The 23,876-nt window shown below is 34.9% G+C and overlaps 2 protein-coding genes across 2 annotated transcripts; one reads left to right on the top strand and one right to left on the bottom strand.

Annotated features, from left to right (window-relative positions):
• Positions 1 to 8,122: 8,122 nt before the first annotated feature.
• LOC139095448 (putative fatty acyl-CoA reductase CG5065) lies at positions 8,123 to 11,968 on the bottom strand. Its single transcript, XM_070646800.1, has 7 exons — positions 11,911 to 11,968; positions 11,243 to 11,298; positions 10,087 to 10,392; positions 9,773 to 10,025; positions 8,646 to 9,001; positions 8,322 to 8,392; positions 8,123 to 8,252 (listed from the first exon to the last, which is right to left on the bottom strand). The coding sequence occupies exons 1-7, from the start codon at positions 11,966 to 11,968 to the stop codon at positions 8,123 to 8,125; spliced, it is 1,230 nt and encodes a 409-aa protein (XP_070502901.1).
• A 2,317-nt stretch (positions 11,969 to 14,285) lies between these two features.
• Positions 14,286 to 23,477, top strand: Dnai2 (dynein, axonemal, intermediate chain 2). Its single transcript, XM_070646801.1, has 7 exons — positions 14,286 to 15,035; positions 15,425 to 15,562; positions 18,274 to 18,873; positions 20,616 to 20,885; positions 21,919 to 22,065; positions 22,252 to 22,444; positions 23,149 to 23,477. Exons 1-7 carry the CDS (start codon positions 14,691 to 14,693, stop codon positions 23,475 to 23,477), a joined length of 2,022 nt encoding a protein of 673 aa, XP_070502902.1. The 5' UTR covers positions 14,286 to 14,690.
• The last annotated feature ends 399 nt before the right edge of the window (positions 23,478 to 23,876 follow it).

Here is a 23,876-nt window from a genome sequence, read left to right on the forward strand (position 1 = left end):
TTTTATTGCCAGGCTTGTCGTAAAATATTTTTTCATTAGCATAAAGGTTTGAAGCTGTGAATCAATGCTGATATGAAGGAAAATGGAGACATTTTCCACCTTTTTTATTGTTTTGGACTCCCGAAGAGCACAGCTAGGGTCCAGGTCATCGTGACTTTGACATGATGCCAAATTCAAACCGATTCCGACATTAAGCGTGACCATCACGCTGGCCTGGTACCGGACTTTCGATGAACTAACCGATTTGGGCTATTCAGGAACGGATTTGAAGGAAATAATGAATATTGTTGAAATATTGTGGACAACCGATTGCCAGCTTCTTTCTAACAGGTCTTTGGATAGCCACTTATATAAGATATCTTAGAAAGAAGCTGGCAATCAGTAAGCGATATCCAGCGATTAGCTAGTTTTACGTAACATTTAAGTGGTTCATCAGACACTGCACTTACTAGATTAATGCCCTAATTTGCTAGTATCGTGTTTGTTTCCGGCAACTTGATCATGTTTGAATGCTTCAGTGATTCATTTACCTGCCTAATTACCTATTATCTTCCTGCATTCGGTCCATTCCTTATCAACTCCTGATGATTCTACAGACATTAGTATGAAGGTAAATAGACAAATTCTTTTTTTTATCCATCCTATTCTCATCCTTATTCACTCACGTAATACATACATGCAAATTAACTTTTAGCAGTACTAATGCTATATTCAAATTCATTCATTTTCTTATGCTTGCTATTTTTTTTATGTGTAGATATAAACAAATTCAATTTATTTTCATCATAGATCAACGAGAATCGGGAGGTAAATGTGTGGTATGGAGTGAAGACGATGTCGACGACGGATATAAATTTGCAAAATGTGTGGATGCTGAATATTCTAAAACAATTCCTTGTTTTGTTGATTTTTGCCATCAACAACAACATGATTTAAGCATCACTTGATTTTCTATGTATTTTCTATACACGTCTAGGACGAATTTTTCTTTGTTTTTCCTTTTTTCTCCTGAAAATGCAAACTATTTTGGATCTTAGATAGTCGAATTTAGCACATATTGAAGAGGGATTGGAAATTTATGAACAAATTAGCGAGATTTAGTTTTCAATTTGCTATTCATTGTTGATTTTTGATTAGTATTGGGGAATTTATTAGCATCAAGAAAGGTATTAGCATATAAGTGAGGGAATTCAATTGTTATTTGAAGTTAATTATAGTTTTCTGACGTGTCGGTGCTAAGAGATTTTTAACTTGGAATTACATTGCAAATTGAAGAATTTTGTTAATAAAAAGAAAGGCTTGGCCTCCAAAGCACACCATTGTGATCCAATATACGCCCTTATACCCTTATATACACTCTTGTATCATTACATATGAATTTGCATCCCTATATACGGCCGTGTACACATTTATACGCATTTGTACCCATATATACCTTCTTACATCCTTATATACGCCCTTGCATCATTATTGCACTCTTCATTATGCCCTTGTCCTCCTGTATATGCTCTTATTTAACTTTATACGACCATATACCACTACATACTCCCCTGTACCCTTAAATATACCCTCATACTCCTAGATACGCCCTTATACCTCTATGCATACCCTTGCACTCCAATACATGAATTTATACTCCTATGTATGCCCTTGTCCCATTAAACATACCTTATACTTCTAAATATGCCGCTATGCACGTCCTTATACTCCTACATACGCTCTTGTGCGGCTATATATTCCAATGTTCTCCTAATTCTGCTGCCATTTGTAAAGCATAATATTCAATTCTTTCAAATATTGATTAATTCTTAGCGCACCCAATTTATCGAATCCAACTCGACCTCTAAATCACAAAGTGATAAGACCAACCGTCACTTCGACCCTGAACCATTAACTTCAACTTAACAACTTTACTTGAACTTTAATTTAAAGAAATAATGCAAAACTTCTTAAATTACAAAAAAATGTTCAAAAATAAAACTCAACATTCCATATTCTGTCTCACTACTGCACTATAAATTCCATTTAATTTATTTTCTTCAACAATACCAAGAAATTTTTAAGAACAACAATGAAGTCAACTTACACTTATTTCCATTATTCTTATTCACAAATGGTATATAAAGTTGCTGGTTTTTTGTTTTTTTTATGTATTTTATTCTTCTTTGTATTAACAACATCTCACCTAGAAAATACAAAGCGACATGGAATGCATTAAAAAAGCATCGCAGCACTAAGTATTTTTTGTGTGCTTTCCATTTTAAAGAATGCTGTCTTAAATGCAAAATTTATGAAGAAAAACACTAAAGCTACACAAAATTTATTTGTTTGGTGGTTCCAGCGCATATTTTGTCTGTAAAACTAGAATAATAATGTCAGCTGTTAAGTATTTTGTGGTTATTATGTGGGAATTAGATGGGTTGAAATGTCTAGACTGTAAAGTATATTAGTTATTGGGGACTTAATTGCTTTGCTCCAATTCTGAAGTCAAGGGTTCGAAACTTGATTAATGGATACTTTCAAGCTGGAGTTCTCAATATCCAGAACTGGCTAAAGTAATCCGTAGAGCTGAATCTACAGACGTTCTCTCAACATGGCATACTACTAGCCTTCGTGTTCTCCATAGCCAAAGAACTGGCAGAAGTAGTAATAAGATTGAGCTGATCTACACTTTATGTTCTTTAATCAGTGGCATTGGTTCAATTCCCGAGCATGTCCCTTAAGTACCTCCCTAGTACAAAACATGTCAAAACTGAGTAACTCTGTATAAGCCTTCAAAAAATGCACTTTTTGCTAAAATCCATTTTTAAAACAAAAGAAGCTATTTAATTTAAGCAAATACTCATATTTCGTCATCCTCTTTACCACATCACATCCTTACTATTCACAAAAATATTATGACAAGAACAAAAAAAAAATTCCATTAAACTTTAAATGCTTCATCCATGACGATGAGAATGTCTTTGCTTTGTTCTTTTATAATTTTGATGAAACACATCGAGGGGGGCCGAGTGGGGGAGGAGGGGAAGTGCTTCAAGTATATATCTCAAGGAACATTATGTGAGATGAAAAAGGTCATCAATAAATAACACAAAATTATCGAATGCTATAGCACAAGTGTTTACTCTCGCGATGCTCACTCGAAAAAAAAAAAATACAGCATAAAGTAGGAGGAAGAGATGAGAAATATTTAATTAATAATTTTTTTTGTTGTTGTTGGTACTAAAAAATGTAATTTAAGAGCATATACACACCCCCAATAGAATTACTTGAACTATGGAGCATCAAGACCGTATAATAAATTAGAAAGTTTTGTGGCTTTTTTTTCTGTGCAGTTCATGGAAGAACTAATTGAATTTTCTATACTTTATTGAAAAATGAGGACATTATTGTCATGAATGACCTGCTGTTTACTCTACTCCTGTGTAGAAGATGATTAATAAAATTTTAGAAAACTTTTTTGTGCTATCTATTTTGTTATTAGACGTCGTTTGAAGTAGTTGTCGGAGAGAATAGTAGATTTTTGGCTTTATGTCTAGTCATTGTTCTAGAAGAGATTCAAGACTTAGTTGAGATATAGGTATGAATTTCGAGTTGAGGAGCAATTAAGCTTAGTGAATAGATCAAGCAAGTTTTGATCTCTCTCTCCTGTCTCTACTATCTCTCCTCTCTCTGTCCTCTCCCTGTCCTCTCTCTGTCCTCTCTCTGTCCTCTCACTGTCCTCTCACTGTCCTCTCTCTGTCCTCTCTCTGGCACTCTCTCTGTCCTCTCTCTCTGTCCTCTCTCTGTCCTCTCACTGTCCTCTCACTGTCCTCTCTCTGTCCTCTCTCTGTCTCTCTCTCTCTGACCTTATTGTCCTCTCACTGTCCTCTCTCTGCCCTCTCTCTGTCCTCTCTCTGTCCCTCTCTGTCCTCTCTCTGTCCTCTCTCTGCCCTCTCTCTGCCTCTCTCTGTCCTCTCTCTGTCCTCTCTCTGTCCTCTCTCTGTCCTCTCTCTGTCCTCTCCCTGTCCTCTCTCTGTCCTCTTTGTCCTCTCCAAGAGTAGAATGCCACGTGTATTTGACAAAAAGAAGCAAGGGAGGTGGGATGGGGTTGCTGAGATAAGAACAAAAGTTCTCAAGCTGTTTAACTCGATACATAATGTTTTTGTATGCAAATTTTGTGGCTCTTTATTATGGTAGGTGGAAGAAATTCTCAAAAATTCTAGATGACATTTATTTGTTTAAGCTGTGGGTTTTTCAAACGAATACAAAAAAGGATAGAATTTGCAAAAATATTTGACATTTGAGAGAATATTTTAAAAAAAATTATTCTTAAATTTCAGCGGAACTGAGACATGCTCGTGTACATTCCAAATGTATTCAATCTAATTTCTCAGAAAAAAATTAACTCAATTTAACTTTTAAAAGATTCTCGAATTCCTAACAAGCAGCATCAATTTCAGAAGCACACACACAAAAAAAATTACATTTTAGCACGAAAGCATGCACAGCAGCATCCATTAAATAGTTTTTTTACGACCATCTCATTCCAGCGAAATTTTTTATTCAGCATGTCAGTTTTTAAAAGTAAATCCGCTAATGGAATGTTCAGCACACAGAATGAAACAATGGAATGTCAAAGATACATACGTAATTGATGGCACTTCTTTCACTTTTTTTTTGTGTGCTTGTCTTTCGTGCAATACAATTCCTCCCTTTTCCTTCAAACGACCGCAACGAAGATGATGAAAAAGTTTCATTCTTCTTGGGGCTTTTGTGCATTCACATATTCAGCTATACAGTTATATGTGATGTAAAAGTTGGAATAAATGTTTCCCTGGTGATATTTTTTGATTATTTTTTTTTTCTTTGCATGTTGTGTTCTGTTCTGTTCTGTTGTGCCTTTTCATTCTCTCATTCTTTGCCATTTACAATTTTATTTTATATGACAAATGTGTGTGTGTGTGTGTGTGTGTGTGTGTGTGTGTGTGTGTGTGTGTGTGTAAAAATATCATTCATGTATATAATCCAATTTTTATATGTCAATTGGGATAGTGGAAGTTATGTAGGTGCGTGTTGTTTGGTGTTCTGTGAAGTATGATTTGCTAGAACATGCAAAATATTTTTTGAGAATTTTTAGAGAGTTTGAAAATTAATTTTGGGGATTGCTGTCTTATTACTTAACAATATTTAGGGGAGGGGATGCTTGAATAGCACAAATTGGCTCATAGATCCAAAAATTGGTCCCAGGCCGACGTCATCTATGTAAATTCGATACCATGCCAGAGCTGAGCGGGTCGATCAACCCACTGGTGCTATTCGGAATGTGTGTCGCGTTGCTAGATCAATCTAGTCACCATCATCCTCAGCAGTGCCTAGTCTACATGATCCACTATGTATTACTCAGTTCCTATTTAATTCCCAACAATGTCCTTGTCACTAAGGCTTCATCAACAAACACATAAGGATCAACAAATAATGCTGCATGTGCTCCTAATTTCGATTACCCAGTTTCATCTCAAACCCTCTAATCTCAATTTATAATGCTATATCCGCCTATAATTAAATTGAGCCTTACAATTACAAACTTTTTATTACCCACAATCAGATTTCAAATCATGAATCACAAGGAAGTAATGCAAATTCATTGAAGATATCAAATTGATCCTAATGAGCTCCCGGAAGTTAAATTGACAACAATGAAATTCAAAACGTGCATTTGAAACTTAATTTGTACAATTTTATGCTTAATATTAAGTAGAACCGTATTATTTTTAGCATTAAATCATGATTTGTAAACAGAAAAGTTTTGTTGTTTACTTGCTTAGGCCATTTGCAGTTGTAAATAAATGGAGTTAATTCTGAGTGGCATAGGCGCATTTTGAATGAATTAAGGAACAAAACCTGCTTTGAGACTTCATATAGAATCAATTTTGGTGTTTTTTGACATACTTATTGTGTCTGTTGATGCCATTCGACATGAAGCCTTCAAAAAAATCCCAATGAACTCTCATATGAGGATAAAAATGGACACAGATGAATTAGGATAAACTCAGAAGGACTAAGACAGATTCAGGTGGACTAAGACGGATTTAGACAGATTCAAATGAAATAAAATAGACTCAAATAGATCCAGATGGATTCGGTGGTCTTACCATGATTTAAGAAAACTAAGACGGACTCAAATGAACTAAGACGATCTCAAAGAGAGTCATTTGAAATTGAAGACAGCCTCAAATAGACTCAAATAGACGTAAATGGACACAGGTTGCTTCAAACATACTCAAACGTCTTCATACAAACTAAAACGGCTTCGGTCGATCTAAAAGGGACTAAGACAGATGCAGATGGATCCAGACGGACGCAAACTGACTCAGATAGACCAAAATGGACTCAAATGGAACAAAATAGATTCAGATGGATTCTTTCAATAGACTAAGACATATAGACACCGACTTGGGCCGATTAAGATGGACTATAGCAAATTCAAACGGACTAACACGAAGTCAAAAGGAACTAGAAGCACTCAGGTAGGCTAAGATAGATTCAGGTGGCCAAAGACAGACTCAGAAAGACTAAGTCAAGCTAAGATGAACCAAAACAAATTCGCATTGACTAAAATGAACTAAAATGGAACAAGATGAACTCCGGCTGGCCAAGACAGACACAAATGGACAAAATGAATGACAGATCGACAGGTAGACAGAACGACAGTCAAATAAGCAAATTGCGGATATTGAAAACTTTTTTATTCTGTAACAAACAAAGTCAAAAGAAACAAAAAAAGAACAAAACAAAATTAAATTTTTTTTCTCGATACTTATTCCTTTTTATTCAGCATAAACAAAACAAATTTAAATGGAACCGAACAAAAAAGGTCCAAATCTACAATAAAATAAAAAAATTCAAATTGCTCGAGGTTATTAAATTAAATTCTCTGAATAATTGTATCGTTGCTGTATTCAAAAAAGGGAGTTTTGTTGTCAAACAAATTGATCTTTTTACCCATCCAATAAAGGATGTATCCAAACAGCACAATACGAAATAATCTGTCAAATATTAAAAGTAGATAAATCCTTCGACGACATGCTGGAATCGATGAATCGGGCTCCTTCATGAGATATCTTCGAGCGCCTTTTTTTTTAAGTGTGTTGTGTGGATGTGCCGAAGATATTTTTCAATATTTTTGGAAAGGAAGGAATAAGAAATATTTTTTAATAACAATAATATGACATGCTGCATACATATTGACAAATAATAAATTCATGAGAGAAAATATATAAATCATGAGAATTGAGTGAAACTTCAAAGCAATGCCTTTTGTTTCATTCTTTACAAGAGAGGGGGTCCATGGTTTTAATAATTATGTCTATGCAGGTGATTCTCAAATTCAACTCAAAATTATCATCGACTGGACAATAACTTGCAATTAATTGATTATTACATATTTTTGTTAATTCAAAATTTCATGCTTAAGCTCATGTTATTCAAATCATGGACCCCCAAATATATAAATCTTCACGACATCTTCTCATGATGCTCTTTGTTTCATTTCAAATATAGAATTAAGTTTGTTATAAATTCATTAATTTACCTATAATTTGTATTTCGTAATACTCTTTGTTGCTCTTCACTCTCCTCTTTAAACTGAAGTCTTTCCTGAAATATTTTGAGAAAAAATTGTGAAATGAGGAAGGATTATGTGATGTTGAGATGATATTGAAGACACTTGAAGGGTTTGAATGGAAATTTGTATTGTTAGAATTAGGATGTTTATAGTATTGCTAAATGATATGTTAGGATAGGCGTTGTCTAAGTGACTAGTCTAGTTGACGAAGCTCTTAAGCATCCAAATTGGAAGTACACAATAATGATCAGCAAAAAGGTGAAAGGATGAATTGATGCAAAGTTAGGAATAATTTTTGGGAATCGAACCACGGCAAGTATGCTTGAACTTGTCAATTTCCATTTAGTTACAGAACTTTTTAGAAGAATGCTTGCTTTTTGACAAAGAAATGGACCAAACAAAAATGAACTCAAATTTGTAATCCTCAGCAATACCTGAACATCACTAAAAATCCATCCTTCCACTAACCAAATTCCAATCAATCTCCATCATCTCAAACAAAAACCATTTCGATACTCACAAGTCCTCAGCCAAAATAATCTTTTCCAAATTCTTAAAGTTTTTTGTTCCAAACTCCCATTCTGTGAATACAAAATTCCTCAATGCAACACTTGCAGCCGCAATTTTTCTCTGAAGCGACATCAGCCTGCAAAAAAATGACAATGAATAAAGTATTACTTTGCAGTAGAGGAAGCAGTCTGCATTTTGCAATTACATTGGTTTCTTTCCTTTTAATATCAATGCTTGGTCAACGAGTACAGCTGGTGCTAGTTGGAAGCAAGCGATCTGTAAAGAGAATGAAGTCAGTTTTACAGATGAATGGTGAATTTAACAAATTAGAAAATTGTGATGGAATTGGCTGTGGAGGTAAGGGGAGGGGGTAGTGGGGATGTTGGAGATTCTGAGGAAGTCAGGCACATTCCAATGAAATTAAGCATCAAAATGCTCAAACTTGCACAAACATTCGAGTCATCTACAATATTTCCAGATGCCCTCATGCCTACAGCCAATAAAGCATCCTTGCAGCCCCAAAACTCACCCGAAAATAGTTCATGACTTTACATAATGTAACTCCACCGCCTGGCAAATATACACATTTTTCAAATGGATATTTCCGTATTCTATATTGACCATCATACACCAGTAATTCTAGATCCATGTTATGTGTCGATGCACAATTGTAGACCTGCAATTGTTCACAATTTTCATTAACTTCCACTTTTGCACTTTCCCCTAATGTCATAGCAGATTGTAGTCCATTGTCTATTGCCGTTTTCCATCCCGCAACAATTAAAGTTTTTGCAACAACATCGACAGCAACGCAATTCAATAGAGCTTTGTTAGATGCATACATCGTTCGCATAATGCCTAGTCCACAGGCTGTTAGAAGACCGACTAGATATTGTGCGGTTGGATATATGGAAAGAATGAGAAGGAAAAATAAAAATCATAAAAGAATGTAAAGTTGTTGCGTTGGTCATCGCAGCGTGACAAGGATTAATGGAAATATTGATTTTTTATAGTTATTGGATTTTATGGTTGAGGATTATGGAGTAATGGGGAGGTTACGCTTTTGAATGACATAAATTGGAGCTTTTTTTGAATGAAGTAAGCTTTTTGACAAGTCGGGGCTTTTTGACATGTCGGAATTTTTTGGCATGTCAGAACATTTTAGTACCACTTCAATTTCGACAAGCTTTTTGAATAGTCTGAGCTTTTTGAAAAAATTTGAGCTTTTTTGAAAAATGTTGAGCTTTTTAAACAAATTGTGTTTTTTGACGAGTCAAACCTTTCTAGATTGATTTAATTTTGGTAAGCTTTTTGAAAACGACAGAGCTTTTTGAATAATGCAAAGCTTTTTGAACAAAACGTGCATTTTTTTAAGTCAGAGTTTTCTTGAACGATTTGAATTTGACAAGCTTTTTGAAAACGTCAGAGCTTTTTGAAAATAATTGAGCTTTTTGAAAAATTCAGAACTTTTTTAAAAAATACAAGGCTTTTTGAAAAATACAGAGCTTTTGAAATATAGTTGAGCTTTTTGAACAAAACGTGCTTTTTGACAAGTCAGAGCTTTTTGAATGATTTGGTTTTTGATAAGCTTTTTAAAAAATAATTGGGCTTTTTGAACAAAATGAGCTTTTTTACAAGTTAGAGCCCTCTTCATACCTGGTCCATTAAAGTTGTCACACCATCCACCAATCGGTTCCAATTCCGTTCCAACCACAATCGAAGGACGAACAATACAAATTGGAATTTGATTTTTATAGCTTTCACAAACATGCTCAGCTAATGCCTTTGCATACACATATGAATTGGGTTTGAAGTTATTGTAAATTGGCATAAAGTACTCTAATAATTCATCATCAATTTTTTCCACAATTTTAATTGTCTCCTGCCAGTCACCAGGTACTGTATAGAGCTATAAGAATGACATGGCAGTAAAAAAGGAAGAGAAAAGTGACATGAAGAGCAATTCCTACCTTTTCATCGATAAATTGACGATCCGGATAACAATAAGTCGTTGAGACGTGCACGAACGATACCAGGTTGTCGAGCGTGAGAGCAAATTTAATGACTTCATGCGTTCCTTTAGTATTTAATATTATTGCAGTCTTATAATTTTCATCAAAACGAACAGACGCTGCTGAATGAAAAATAACCGAAACATCCTTCAATATTGCACGTGATTCATCTGTTAAACCGAGTCCAATGACAGTCACATCACCTTCAATTGGTACGAGTTTATTGAAAACTTTTGGATCTGTTTCCATTAATCCACTGAACAGCTGGAAATTGAGTAGCAAAATAGATAAAAATTAATGAAGATGAAAGTTTCACTCGTCTCTAATTGCCTTGTTCATGATTCTCCTTTCTATTTGATTGATTGTCGATTTAGAAAATCGAAAAAAAAAATAGAAAAGAAATTACAGATTGAAACATGCTTGGTGATGAATGAATTAAGGAATGATGAATGAACAGTTTTTTTTTTGTAGAGGTTATAAGCATTGAAGGTTTTGTTTTTTAAGTAAATTGTTAGCACGCTGTTCAATTATGTTGGGATGGAATTGTGTTGTTTGGTGTGTAGTTGGGTATCGACTGTCCATGGTCAAGGAGACGAAGACAATGTGTCGACGGAAACGAAGACAATGTGTCGACAGAGACGAAGACCATGTGTCGATAGAGACGAAGACAATGTGTCGACAGAGATGAAGACAATGTGTCGACAGAGACGAAGACAATATGTCGACGAAGACGAAGACAATGTGTCGACGAAGACGAAGACAATATGTCGACAGAGACGAAGACAATGTGTCGACGAAGACGAAGACAATGTGTCGACAGAGACGAAGACAATGTGTCGACGGAGACGAAGACAATGTGTCGACAGAGATGAAGACAATGTGTCGACATAGACGAAGACAATGTGTCGACAAAGACGAAGACAATGTGTCGACAGAGACGAAGACAATATGTCGACGAAGACGAAGACAATGTGTCGACGAAGACGAAGACAATATGTCGACAGAGACGAAGACAATATGTCGACGGAGACGGTGACCGATACCAGAGTACTTACAGTTTGGTTTAATAGAATCTATTCCTAGAGTTCGTTAATTGTCACAATCCCAAAGACACCTCGATCTCAGAACATGAACGGAGTAGTTTTTCAATTAAGACTTTACCAACAAAACCTATTAATTTGAGAGAATGGAAAGTTGTTCAAGTTAAAGAAGCATAGAGTTATGGAGGGGGTTAGGAAGTGTGAAGCTGTGGATTTGGATTGGAATGGGTTATTGGTTCTAATCATGTTTTAATGATTTTTTTAGTATTGAGTATCCAGCAGAGCTCGAAGTCGAGTCGAATTTGACATGGGGTAACCCGAGCAGCACAACATAATTACTAGTGCTTAGATAGATTTGCCATATGAGCAGCAAATCTACAATATATGGCTAATATGTCCTAATAGCACTGATTCAGTTGCTTTATGTCTCAATTTGACACCGTGCAGCACAACATAGTCACTAGTGCATCTAAGGTTTGCCATATGGACGGCTAAACTACAAAATATGGATAAGATGCCCTAATGGAACCGATTGAATTGCTTTTTGACTCAATTTTGTTTGCTGCATCTTGTTGCACCTTGCTGCACCGTGCCGCCCGGGGTAAATTCACAGACACTCCAACTTCCACTTAAGCTCTAGGACGAGGAACTGATGGAAAAATTATCAAAAATTGACAAAAAACCATTCCAATCACTTCCACATCCATGCTACACATCATTTAATCAACTTAAGTCGTCAGACCTGAGCCACCAGTTATGAATATATCTCGGTTGTTATAAAACTCCGGGATTGTAATCATGATTGGAAGTAATTTGTTCCTTTTTTGTTGCACCAAAAAATAAATGTAAATAGTAATAAAAAGTTTTACAGCTTCTATCCGAAAAGCACTTTTATAATGTTGTTCAACTCGGCACTTTAAAAGCAACTGAGTGAATGACGAGTGCCTTAATATTATAAATTCATAAATCCACACAGAAGCTCCAAAAATTGTTTTTGTTTATATTAATTATGAACTTAAATAGCGAAATTTACATTCCTAAATTGTGACCTTAAGCTATTTCAATTTTGCATTCGGTTCTGTGTCTGCATAATTATTATTCACGACTTCTGTTGTCTTCGGTTCTTGAATTTTTGTTTTTTTGGTTGTTATTGGACTTGAAATTGATGAATAATTAAGTGAAATTGAATTAAAATTTAAATTGTTTATTTATGAAGTTGGAATTGATTGTTGAAGAGGTGGGAGTTGGCAGGGGATTCCTGTGGAAATGATGTCAAGTCCGTCATTTTTTCAAATTTATTTTGACCGTTATTTTTCAAATAAATTTAATTTTCAAATTAATTTTGACTTCTAAATTTCAAATTAATTATTTTGACCGTTATTTTTTCAAATTAATCAGTATCGTAATTTTTCAAATTTATTTTGACCGTTATTTATTCAAATTAATTTTGACCGTTATTTTTTCAAATTAATTTTGACCGTTATTTATTCAAATTAATTAACTACTCAATCAAACCAGCCATCAGAAGTTGTCATTCTCTCGCTCTTTCATTATCGATCACGTGTGAACGAGTGCATATTATAGAAACTACACATGCATAAAATTATACAAAAAGGAAAATTCAATATTTCATGCAGAAAAAAAAATGCAATGAACTAATTACGACTCATTAACGTGGAAATTAATTTTTAATAATTTTCCTCTTTCCACCTTTCAGTCTGAAATATTGACAAAGTTGACAAAAAAAAAAAGTTTTTTTTTATCTCACTTAAAATAAAATAATTCAATTAAAAAAATATTTAATTGACGGGAAAGGAGCTGAATAAAAAATAAAGTTATTGATGCATTACCATCAATTAACTTACGATGGATGCTGTTGACAGTGCTGCGACGTGAAATTGATGAATTAAAAATTGTTTCTGCAGGAATTAAAAGCAAATATTTGATCATTAAAAGTTCGGAATTTTAATGAGCTGCAGATCGAAAAATGTCAGCATAATTTTGGTGTCCTGAAGGCATTGACCGAACAGCACAGTGTAGTCACTTGGGGGACTGGTATGTCGCATCACTATGTCGCAACAGTTGGACACACAGTTGCTCTAATGTCACAGCAACACAGTGTTGGGCAACTTTGTATATTTTGTGACTTACCGTAAAGTTTTGACCATAACCGCACACAGCATACGGTTTATGGCTTTTAGCAGCACACTAGTGTGTCGCGGCACACAGGTTGCCCACCAATGTCATAACAACTGGTCCATTTTATACCCAAAAATGCAATTTGCCGCCCTGTGCTGCTCGGTTTGAACATAAAGTCTCCTCAAAATTCCAATACATTTCCGTTGCCATGCCACACAATGTACATCAAATAAATAAGGCACAACAGCTAGCTAAATCTAATAAAATCCAGCACAACACAATATTTTTGTCATAATGCGCTTGAAAAATTTATTCTTAGTAATATTAGCGGAAGTATGAATGACATTGACAACATTGATTTCATCGCATTTTATCGATCTGTAGCTTGTCGTCGTCTTCTTAGTCTTTGTAAAAGTTGTTGAAAATTTATTTATGTTGTCAAATGAAAAATTATTTTATGGCACTATGTTGGGTATGGTAAGGAGAAAATGGGAAATGGAAAGTTTTATGGTGATTTGTGCATGATATGGATGAAGGTTGAAAACTATTTTTTGTTTGTAAAACTTGAAATTTGAACAAAATTCAAAAATTTCAGTTAAAGTTCAAAATTTCAAATCATTTTCTTAAAAAAGTTCAAAAAATCCGTTAAAGTTCAAAATCTCAAATCATTTTCATGAAAAAGTTCAAAAAAATCCGTTTAAGTTCAAAATTTAAAATTATTTTCATGAAAAAGTTCAAAAAATCCGTTAAAGTTCAAAAATTCATAGCATTTTCATGAAAAAGTTCAAGAAAATTCAGTCAAAGATCAAAATTTCAAATTTTCTTCCATCAAAGTTCAAAAAATTATTCAAAAATTTCCGTTAAAGTTCAAAATTTTTGAATTTTTCCGTTACAAATTCAACCTAAAATCCCTAAACCTCAAAAAATTCCAATCCATAAAATCCGAATTTCTTCATTATAAAATAAACAAAAGAAACATCCAACCACAGGGACTACAAACATGCATCACATGTGAGACTGAATACTTTTTTCTGACATTTTCAACCCCTCAAAACCTCATCGTTACTATAGTAATTTTCATTTTTCACATTTTCTTGTTATTTTTTTGTGTTGTTTGATTAATCGAAGCCAATTTACTTCTACCCTGAGTCAGTGCTACACAGAGTCTATTCCACAATATTTGTGAATCTGTTTTTATTTGCTTTAAATGTGGAATTTTTAGAAAAAAGTACGAAAAAAAAGCAATCAAAGTCATCTTTGTGATTTATATTTTTTTTTTTCCATTCAAACTTCAAAAGGAATTTCTCGACCAAGACAGAATTGAAAAAAAGTCACAAAAAAAAAGTTTATCAATCAAAAAGAATTTGAGTCACAGCCCACACAATGACGGACCTTCAATATGCCTATCAAAAAGAACGAAAGGAATTTGGTCGACAATGTCAATTTGCTGACAAAAAATATCTTATGGTGTCAATTCCATCAAATTATGATGACTTTAATAGCTATATATTAAAAAATCCAGTATCCGAGGGAACACAATTGGGCAAACAATTTTCATTGAGTGAAGTCAATACAGTCTCAACGACAACAGAAAATCGTGGAATTTTACACACTGAGGGTGGATGGCCAAAAGATGTTAATTATTTAGACAGTGAACAGACATTGCGTTATCGTCGAAAGTTGGAGAAGGATGAAACGTATATTACACAGGTTCCAAGGATGGGAGAGGTAAGTGTTGGAATTTGGGATAGGGGCAGGGTTGGAAATAAAGAATGTTTGGATTTCTGGATTGAATTTTGGTCCTCTTTGGGAACAGTCTGGCTGAAAATGGTACTTTAAACAGGTTTTCTACCTAATTTTGGTTTTTGCTGCGTCACAAGTAAGATTATTTGATTTTGAGGTTTAAAATTTCGAATTTCGAATTTTTCGAAATTAATTTTGAATTTCGAATTTTTCGAAATTAATTTCGAATTTTTCGAATTTCGAAAATTCGAAAATAGGAAAAAATTCAATAATTTTGTCCTTTTAAGTTCGACAAATTTCCAACTCTGTCAAATGTCCATTCATAACAGTCTACATCCAAAACAATATTTACCAACATTCTAATCCCCAAACAGAAAGTCGAGTTCTGCATTTTACAAAATAATTCTGTAAATATCTATGAGGAATATTTCTCGGATCTGGATCCGGCACCAATTATCGATCGATGTCATTCTCGTACGATGTATGTTTACAAGGATGTCGAGGAGACTCCGGTGAGTAAATAAATTAACTTGATCCTTTTTTGGATTTTCCATATGTATTCTTTGAGGCTGTTTAATTTATCTTGTGGCATTTCCATTGCTCTCTCTATCTTTGTGCCATTATCAATATTAATGACTTGTTTTCATAAGCATACATCAGTATGGAATCGATATAAAGGCACTCATGAAAATAACATGACAATTAACATAATATAAAGTAGTTTATGATATAAACATGATTGAAACTGATTAAGTATTCAAATAATTTACATTTTATACTTAAATTTTAAATGTTTGTGTATATTTTATGCCTTAATGATTATTGTTATTATTGTTTTATGCTTGAGATAACTTTAAATTAAATATTTATGCCATATTTGTTGATTTTATTTAATTAAGAATTTATTAAGGTAGATAAAGCATAAAGACAAGGCTTTGATAAGTGATGTGGGTTGGTAGGTAGGCTGGTGAGCAGATTGGTGCTTCTACATCTATGGAACTTACAGACTATTCCAATTTTCTGAACACAATTGTAAGAAACTCACTTAAAAATGTTCCGGGAAGTCAAAAACTCTAGAAAATTGAGGAATTTAGTTCAATCTGGGGAGATTGATCCTACTTCCGCATACTGCACCACCTATACTCTCTGAATACTCCCAAGTCATACGTTAACTACTTACTTACTTGCTTCGCTGGTCGTACAGAACAATTGTGATTAATATACTCCCTTAGATGACGCATGAAGCTGGTTGTACCACTTGCATCAAGTTGCTGATTTCTAAGGACAACTGCAACACTATCCCTATCACAATTTATCCTTCCAGGAGTTGCTAGGTCACCCTCGCGTTCTCTTGGCATATAGAAAGTCAAATTTAAAAACCATAACTAATAGACCTGCTCCAGATGACGCAGGACTTATCAACGACGACCAAGGCTATACGAAAAAGCATATCTTAACGCACTGTTGGGCAATCTGTGTGCCGCGGCACACCTTGGTCGTAAACCTTGACAGAAACTGCACACGACATATTGCTCATGACATTTCTAACATTTTTTGAGAACACACTAGTGTGCCACGGCACACAAGTTGCCCAACACTGCCTTAAAGTATCAACATAACCTCCTGAACCTTCCTTTCTAAAAATAACATTTTCCTCAACCAACCCAAATTTATCACATCGCAATAATTCACTTCATATTATTCATGCCAACTCACGTCACGGAATGTTGAGAAATAACTTAAAATGACATAAAATGGCATCAAATTGACATAATTTATCATTTTCATAATTTGCACGATACCCGATTTTCTACAATTTTCTTAAAAAATTTCCGTTTTTTTTACACAAAACATCGGAAACTGAAAAATTATTTTGGAAATTCTTTCATGTCAAACTTTATGTCCTGATAACTAGATGATACCAATTAATTATTGTGGATGGAAATGGGAAATAAGGTTTTTGGCTCAATTTTTTTGGGTACAACTGTCAAAATTGCAGTATGTGTTCAGGATGACTAGATGCTATCTTGAGAACTCATGACAGTGTCATATTCAGGGTTTATATCCAAAATATAGCAACTTAACTCTTTGTGAGGGACTCATTTCTCAGATATTGGTACAATATTGCACATACCAGAGTTGTCATCTATCGAAAGCAATATTCTAGCACCTACAAGAATGCAAATTTGTTGGCCTATTCATAGGTAAAGTGTAGACAATGTCAATTGTTACCATGATACAGCTAGGCACCTATCTGACATCTCTGGTACAAACAGATGAACTCCTTTGACATCAGAGTTGCAAAACAGGTGTCTGTGACAGGCGAAAACAGTACAAATTCTTGATAATTTATATGGTTTTGTAATCAAAAACGGTTTTTGCCTGTCACAGGTGCCTTTTTTGCAACTCTGTTTGTCATGCTAAGTACATCATTACCCTGTTCCAACGTTGTGGTTATACGACATCGTATCAAACCGGAGACATCCGATCAAAGCTCCAAATTGAGTCTGATTATAAAGTTTGCGTAATTTGAGTCAACTTTGAGCTTTTGGACGATTTTTCCGAGATGATACGGTACTGTACAGCTGCATGAAGCATGGAACAGTCTAATCGTCCACTTATGCAGCATGGCAGAGTAATACTCCTGTACCATTCCGTACCAATACCAGAGGAATGAGCTCCTGTCAAATAATAAAGAACTAATTAAATTACCGAAAATGTTCACATGATTAATAAGCTTTTGATCAGCTTGACATCATTGAACCCTCCTACTTACCCTCCCTACCTCCTACTAGCTACTTTAAACCCAAAAGTTATGTAAATCTCACTTAATTCAAGCAACAACAACAACAACAAGATCTTCCCACAAAAACTACAAACATTTGAATTATTGACTTCTTGTTCCTTCAAAGCACCTGTTTACACTAATCATGGCATTAACTTCCACATCTACAATGCCTCATTCAATTTTCTTAACAAAAAAATCCTAGGCTTTAACTTTCTTCGGAACAGTAATTAAAAAAGTTGATGTCGAATGCCTTGAATAATTAATCAGTTAATAATCCCACCCAGATTAACATAAATATTTACATTTTACATTTTTAATGAGCACTTCCAATGCTATTCCTTATATACAGCACATGAATTACACATCTTCATGATGATGTCTGCTTACAATTCCTATACTAAAAGCTCATGTCCTCATTGTTCTTTTATTTTGTAGCGTCCAATTAGCCATTTATCATGGTCAGGAGATGGAGGTAGCAAACTAGCCATTACATATTGTGATACAAATTTTCAAAAAAATGCATTCGGTCGTGTATCATTCAACTCATACATATGGGAGACAGAGAATCCAAATCGACCACTCTATACAATATCACCAACGAGTCCATCAACATGCATTGAGTATCATCAAAAAGATACAAATATTTTGGTTAGTGGACAACAGAATGGACAATGTTGTACATTTGATACACGTGCTGGTCCGTTATGTGTGGCAAGTACACCGCGTGAAATATGTCATCGTGAAAGTGTTAATTCTGTCCTATGGATTAACAGTAAAACAGGCAGTGAGTGTTTTTCGGGTGGTTCTGATGGTCAAGTTATATGGTGGGATACGAGAAAGTTTACGGAACGACTTGATGTACTTTATATGGATCCTGTAAAATCAGATGAACAATTTCTTGAGCGCTCTTATGGTATTTCTGTTCTTGAATATGAAACAACAATACCAACTCGTTTTATGGTTGGATCTGAACAGGGCATGCTGTTCTTTTGCAATCGTAAAGGAAAGACACCCATGGAGAAAATCACTTTGCGGGTAAGGACTGATATTATCATGATGATGATGAAAGAAATGTAAAAAAAAAAGGCGAGATGGAATGAAGAAAACCGACGAGATATACATCTTAATGGATACTACGTCTTACTTAAATGAGAAATCTTTTGGTTAGGACTTTTTGTATAGAACAAAACAAAAAATTTGTTTTAAGATATTCCATGACAATTGTTTTAAGTTCCATTGAGAAATCTTATAAGACATTAGAATGGAATGTTGGAGATTTGGTAGATAGAGTGTGGATATAACTTAATTGTGATGGTGTTAAAGACGCAGTTAGTGATGGAACTGAGAATTGGTATAAGATTCTTAAGATATTGGATCTGCAATTAATGCATTTAGTTCTCCTGTTGGGTATGGAGTATCCTCAAACTGTAGATATTCCATCCTTCAAATACAAGTATGGCTGTCGATCCTGGGATCGAAATGTATGCAATCCAGACATCAACCTTGGGTCAATCAAAGTTTAAGATGAATAGTGGCAGTTAAACTAGTTAGAGTTCATCCAAACTCTTACTCAAGCTTGGAGCGACAGTTCATAGTTACAGCAACTAAGCTCCATACTTGTTTGACGACATTACTGCCTTCAGGCTACTAAAAAAGACTGTAAGCTGAATTCCAAGAAATAAAGTTTGAGAAAAGGACATATGAAAATATTTCCTATACCGAGTCTCGAACCCATGATCATTAGATTGGTGAAAAATAGTTAAGGACCAATGAATGAGTCCACTACGCCACCGTGGCACTTCGACTTACACATTTAGTTTAGCCTAAAATCATATTAAACCTTAGTTAGCCTTTCTGTGAGTGGATACTCACAGTAGGCAGATCAGTAGCATATCTTGGGAATAAGCCGCGACCGAGATTACACATGGAATACGGTTTTTGGCACATTAGTGTTCGCGGCACACTGTTGAGGACAGCTCAGAACAGTGATTCATTAGCTTTTCAGTAGGTAACCTGCCCCATTATATGCCAAATTAACAACACTCTACTGTGTCTAAACATCATTACGTCCATATGTCTAAATATATCTAAATTCAGCCTTTGAGCTAATCTGGCCCCTGAGCTAATCATATTACAAGACTAACTTCCTATTTTGGATATCCAGGCTCCATACCAATTACTTCTCAGTACAAATACCCAAATGAGAAGAATATTTCATAATATTCAGCAATTTCTCATAATATTCAGCAATATCTCATAATATCCAGCAATATCTCTTCCAGTACTTGCTAATCATGTCCTACAACAACAAAATTGCACTCAAGTTGACAATAAAAATTTTGACAAAAATATTTAAATCAAATCCTAAAACTGATTAACAGAAATGGCAACAGTCATGCAAATGTCATGTCTCATCTACAGTTCTTGTAAGCTACATCAATATAATGACATGATCTTGTTTATTGCACATAGTTATCATAAACAGAATCAGTGCAAAAAACGCAACATTTCGTGACAAAAGTTCATCATTGTCGACAAAATGACATAATTCGATGCCGTCCCTAACTGTATATTTTGGCTAGATTCATTCATTCCCATCAGCAACTGAAAACACACCAATTGAATGTAAAATTAGTCATTGAAAGGTTTTCTTCATCCTCTTCCTATTCATATTTCCTTCGAGATATACAACAGGCATCAGCATGAGTTCGTTTTGAACGAACGACCAGCAAAGATATATACATGCTCACATTATACATCTTAATTTTTCATTTCAGATGCAATGTCATGCTAGTCCCATCTACACGTTAGCCCGCAATCCATCGTTTTTTAAAAATTTCATCACAGTCGGAGATTGGAATGCTCGCATCTGGTCGGAAGATTGTAAAGAGAGTTCCATTATATGGACAAAATATTGCAATGTTGAGCTTACTGATGGCTGTTGGTCGCCAACAAAATGTTCATTATTTTATCTTAGTCGTATGGATGGTAATGTGGAAGCATGGGATTTATTGCAGCAGCAGAGCGAGCCAATCTTGACTATTAAGGTTCCTTTTTCTATGTCATTTCCTCTTTTCTCTATTTTTTTTGTGTGTCTGTGCATCTAATTGTTCATTTGTGCATTTTTTTCTTTTTTTTTGCATGATAGCTGGTCTGATTGTGAATTCATTGTGTGTATATATGGTGAATGCCTTAATGTTTAATTGAATCTCATGCTGACTGAGTGACCAATTGATTTAATAGCTGAATGATTATCTTGATGAAGGAGCAGATGGCTGGGATAGAGTAGCTGTAATGAAGGATTAATGCAATTTGCTTGCTTGCTTGCTTACTTGACTTGACTTGTTACTTGACTTGACTTGTGTCTTGACTTGAGACTTGAATTGGGACTTGACTTGGACTTGGCTTGGACTTGACTTGATTTGAATTGCTTGACTCACTTGACTTGCTCGACTTACTTGACTTGCTTGGTTTGCTTGACTTACTCGACTTACTTGACTTGACACTTGACTTGCTTACTTGCTAGACTAGACTTCACTCTTGACTTGATATTTGTCTTGACACTTGACTTGATTAACTTGTTTACTTGCAAGACTAGACTAGACTTGACTTGATATTTGTCTTGACACTTGACTTGATACTTGACTTGGCATTTGACTCGACACTCGACTTGAAACTTGACATTTGACTAGCTTAACATGCTTACTTGCTAACTTGCCCGGTCAACCTACTTGCTTATTTGACGAGCCAAATCTAGTTTTAACTTACCAAGTAAGCAAGTCTCTAAATGCGCTCCAGTCACCTTCATCTCAAACTTGTTTCCATCTGAATTCCCACATCCTTAGATAATTTGCAATTCTTCATACATGTCCATAACTGTGAATGAATAATATAAAGTGATATAAATGTGTAGTAATGATTTCTCAATGGTCAGTCTATGACATCATCTACATTTAAAGGAATGAATGCAATAATGAAGTAGAATGAACACAGTGTGAATGACGATGCACAATGATGTAGAAGAAACTTCCTTCATTTTACTCATTTCCTGTCATTTCCTTTCCTTTTCTCTTTTTTTAGGTTTCTGATCATGCCATAAGTTGCCTAAAGCCCCACGAATCAGGCAAAATGATAGCATGTGGTAGCGCAAGCGGATTCGTACATTTAATGGAAGTATCAGAGAACATGAGTTTCAGTGCAAAGAATGATAAAGCGATATTAAATGCTGTGAGTAAAATGCCGTGCCTCATTCTCATCTTCCTTCTTGTTCCTTTTATTATTCGCAAGCATTTGCGATTTCCTGTCGATTTATAGTCCCACATTTATTATGATGCTTCATTAAAGAAAGGAGCTGTGCTGCTGTGCATAGATTTCAACCTTTTTCTTTCCTTTTTCATATAACCTCCTGGATAGATGCTCGATCGTGAAAGCAAACGTGAGAAAATTCTCGAAGGAAAATTGCGTGAAATAAAAATAAAGCTAAAGAAGCAAGTCGAGTTGCAGGATGCAAAAGTTTCAGATTTATTGCAATTGCAAGCTGAAATGCCGCCGGAGGAGAATAAAGTACAAGATGACTTACCCAAGATCAAGCCCGAATTAGTTCAAGGTTTGTTTTAATTTATTACATTGCAGATTATTATGGTGTGTTAATGTTGATGCTGCATGCTTATTGTTGTTGTTATTGAGGATTTATGTGCATTATATAGAAGATTGAATCTCATGTTCCTTAGAGAGCAATCAATGAACATAGACATGACTTTATCTAGTTTATTTGTACGGGTTATAAAATATCTTATCATAATGGTTATTTCCCCCGTAAGGATATGCTATTGTTGTTGCTTTATATGAGATTGTCTTGGTGAATTATGGACTCTCTTTTTTTATTGTAGTGGATTTGTAGTACTTTGGGCACTTTTTTGTGAACTGTCTATGTGTCGTGCATAGAAATTATATGAGTTTTGGTCAGTGGTGGGCAACCTATGTGCCGCGGCACTCCAGTGTGTTGACAATAATTGATTTATGTTCCATGAACCGTATAATGTGTGCAATTATGATTGACGCTTATTTCCAAGGTGTGCCGCCAAAAATAAAAGGTTGTGCACCACTGGTTTAGTCTATATATTCAAAATGCAGTTTAATCACAGCTGCTGTCTATGCCTTGGTGATATCTGAGCAATAACTATGTTAGATAGTCTGTTAAATACATATTTCCTAAATGTTGAGCCATCTCGTGCTCCTCAGATCCTCTCAATGCTTCTAATGCACTAGACATGACCAATAACTCTCATACTAATATTCCATACCTTCCAGCACTCATCGAAACAGCCGACAAGGACTTCTTCTCGATGATAAACGAAGAGACACAACGACGCATCAAAGCACTAGAAAATGATGGACATGATAAGACTAAAAAGTCAAAAGGTCACAAGAAGAAGCACGATGATGATGGAACTGACACAGAAGTACATTTAGAGCACTCAACAGAGGAGCCTGTAACAACAAATGGAGTTAATGGACATCATGAAAATGATATTCATGAAAATGGAACAACTACAAATGGTCATCATGATAATGAGAATGGACATGACAATGATCATGAATTAACTGAAAATGGCAATGACCATAATGATGACAATTAAAAAAAAATATTGTAGTTACATCCATTAAGTTTCGAGTATTGTATGTAGTTTAAATTAACAGTTGAAATAATAATAAAAAAAAAAAATGACCAACATTATAAAGTTCAATAATGATGAGAATGTAAAGCTTGTTATGTGAATGGGAGGTAATTTTTGGGAAATGGGTGGGAATGGAAGGGATTTGGGTGATAGTTTGTCATTTAGAGATCACAGTGTTGTGCAAGCTGTGTGCAGCGGCATGACATATGGATGCGGTGTTGGTCAAACTGTGTGCGTATTACTTCCGCATGATTTGTGCTAGAGACGTTTTCATGATGACTGGATGGGGAACCCCTCTACATGATGGGAGGATGGGAGAGGAGAAGTGGATAGGGTTGAAAGAAGTGGACCCCCAAACCC

This window comes from Chironomus tepperi, unplaced genomic scaffold (genome assembly GCF_022539635.2).
Source record: "Chironomus tepperi strain 1889 unplaced genomic scaffold, CSIRO-AGI_Ctep_v1 contig_364, whole genome shotgun sequence".
NCBI classification, from domain to species: Eukaryota; Metazoa; Arthropoda; class Insecta; order Diptera; family Chironomidae; genus Chironomus; species Chironomus tepperi.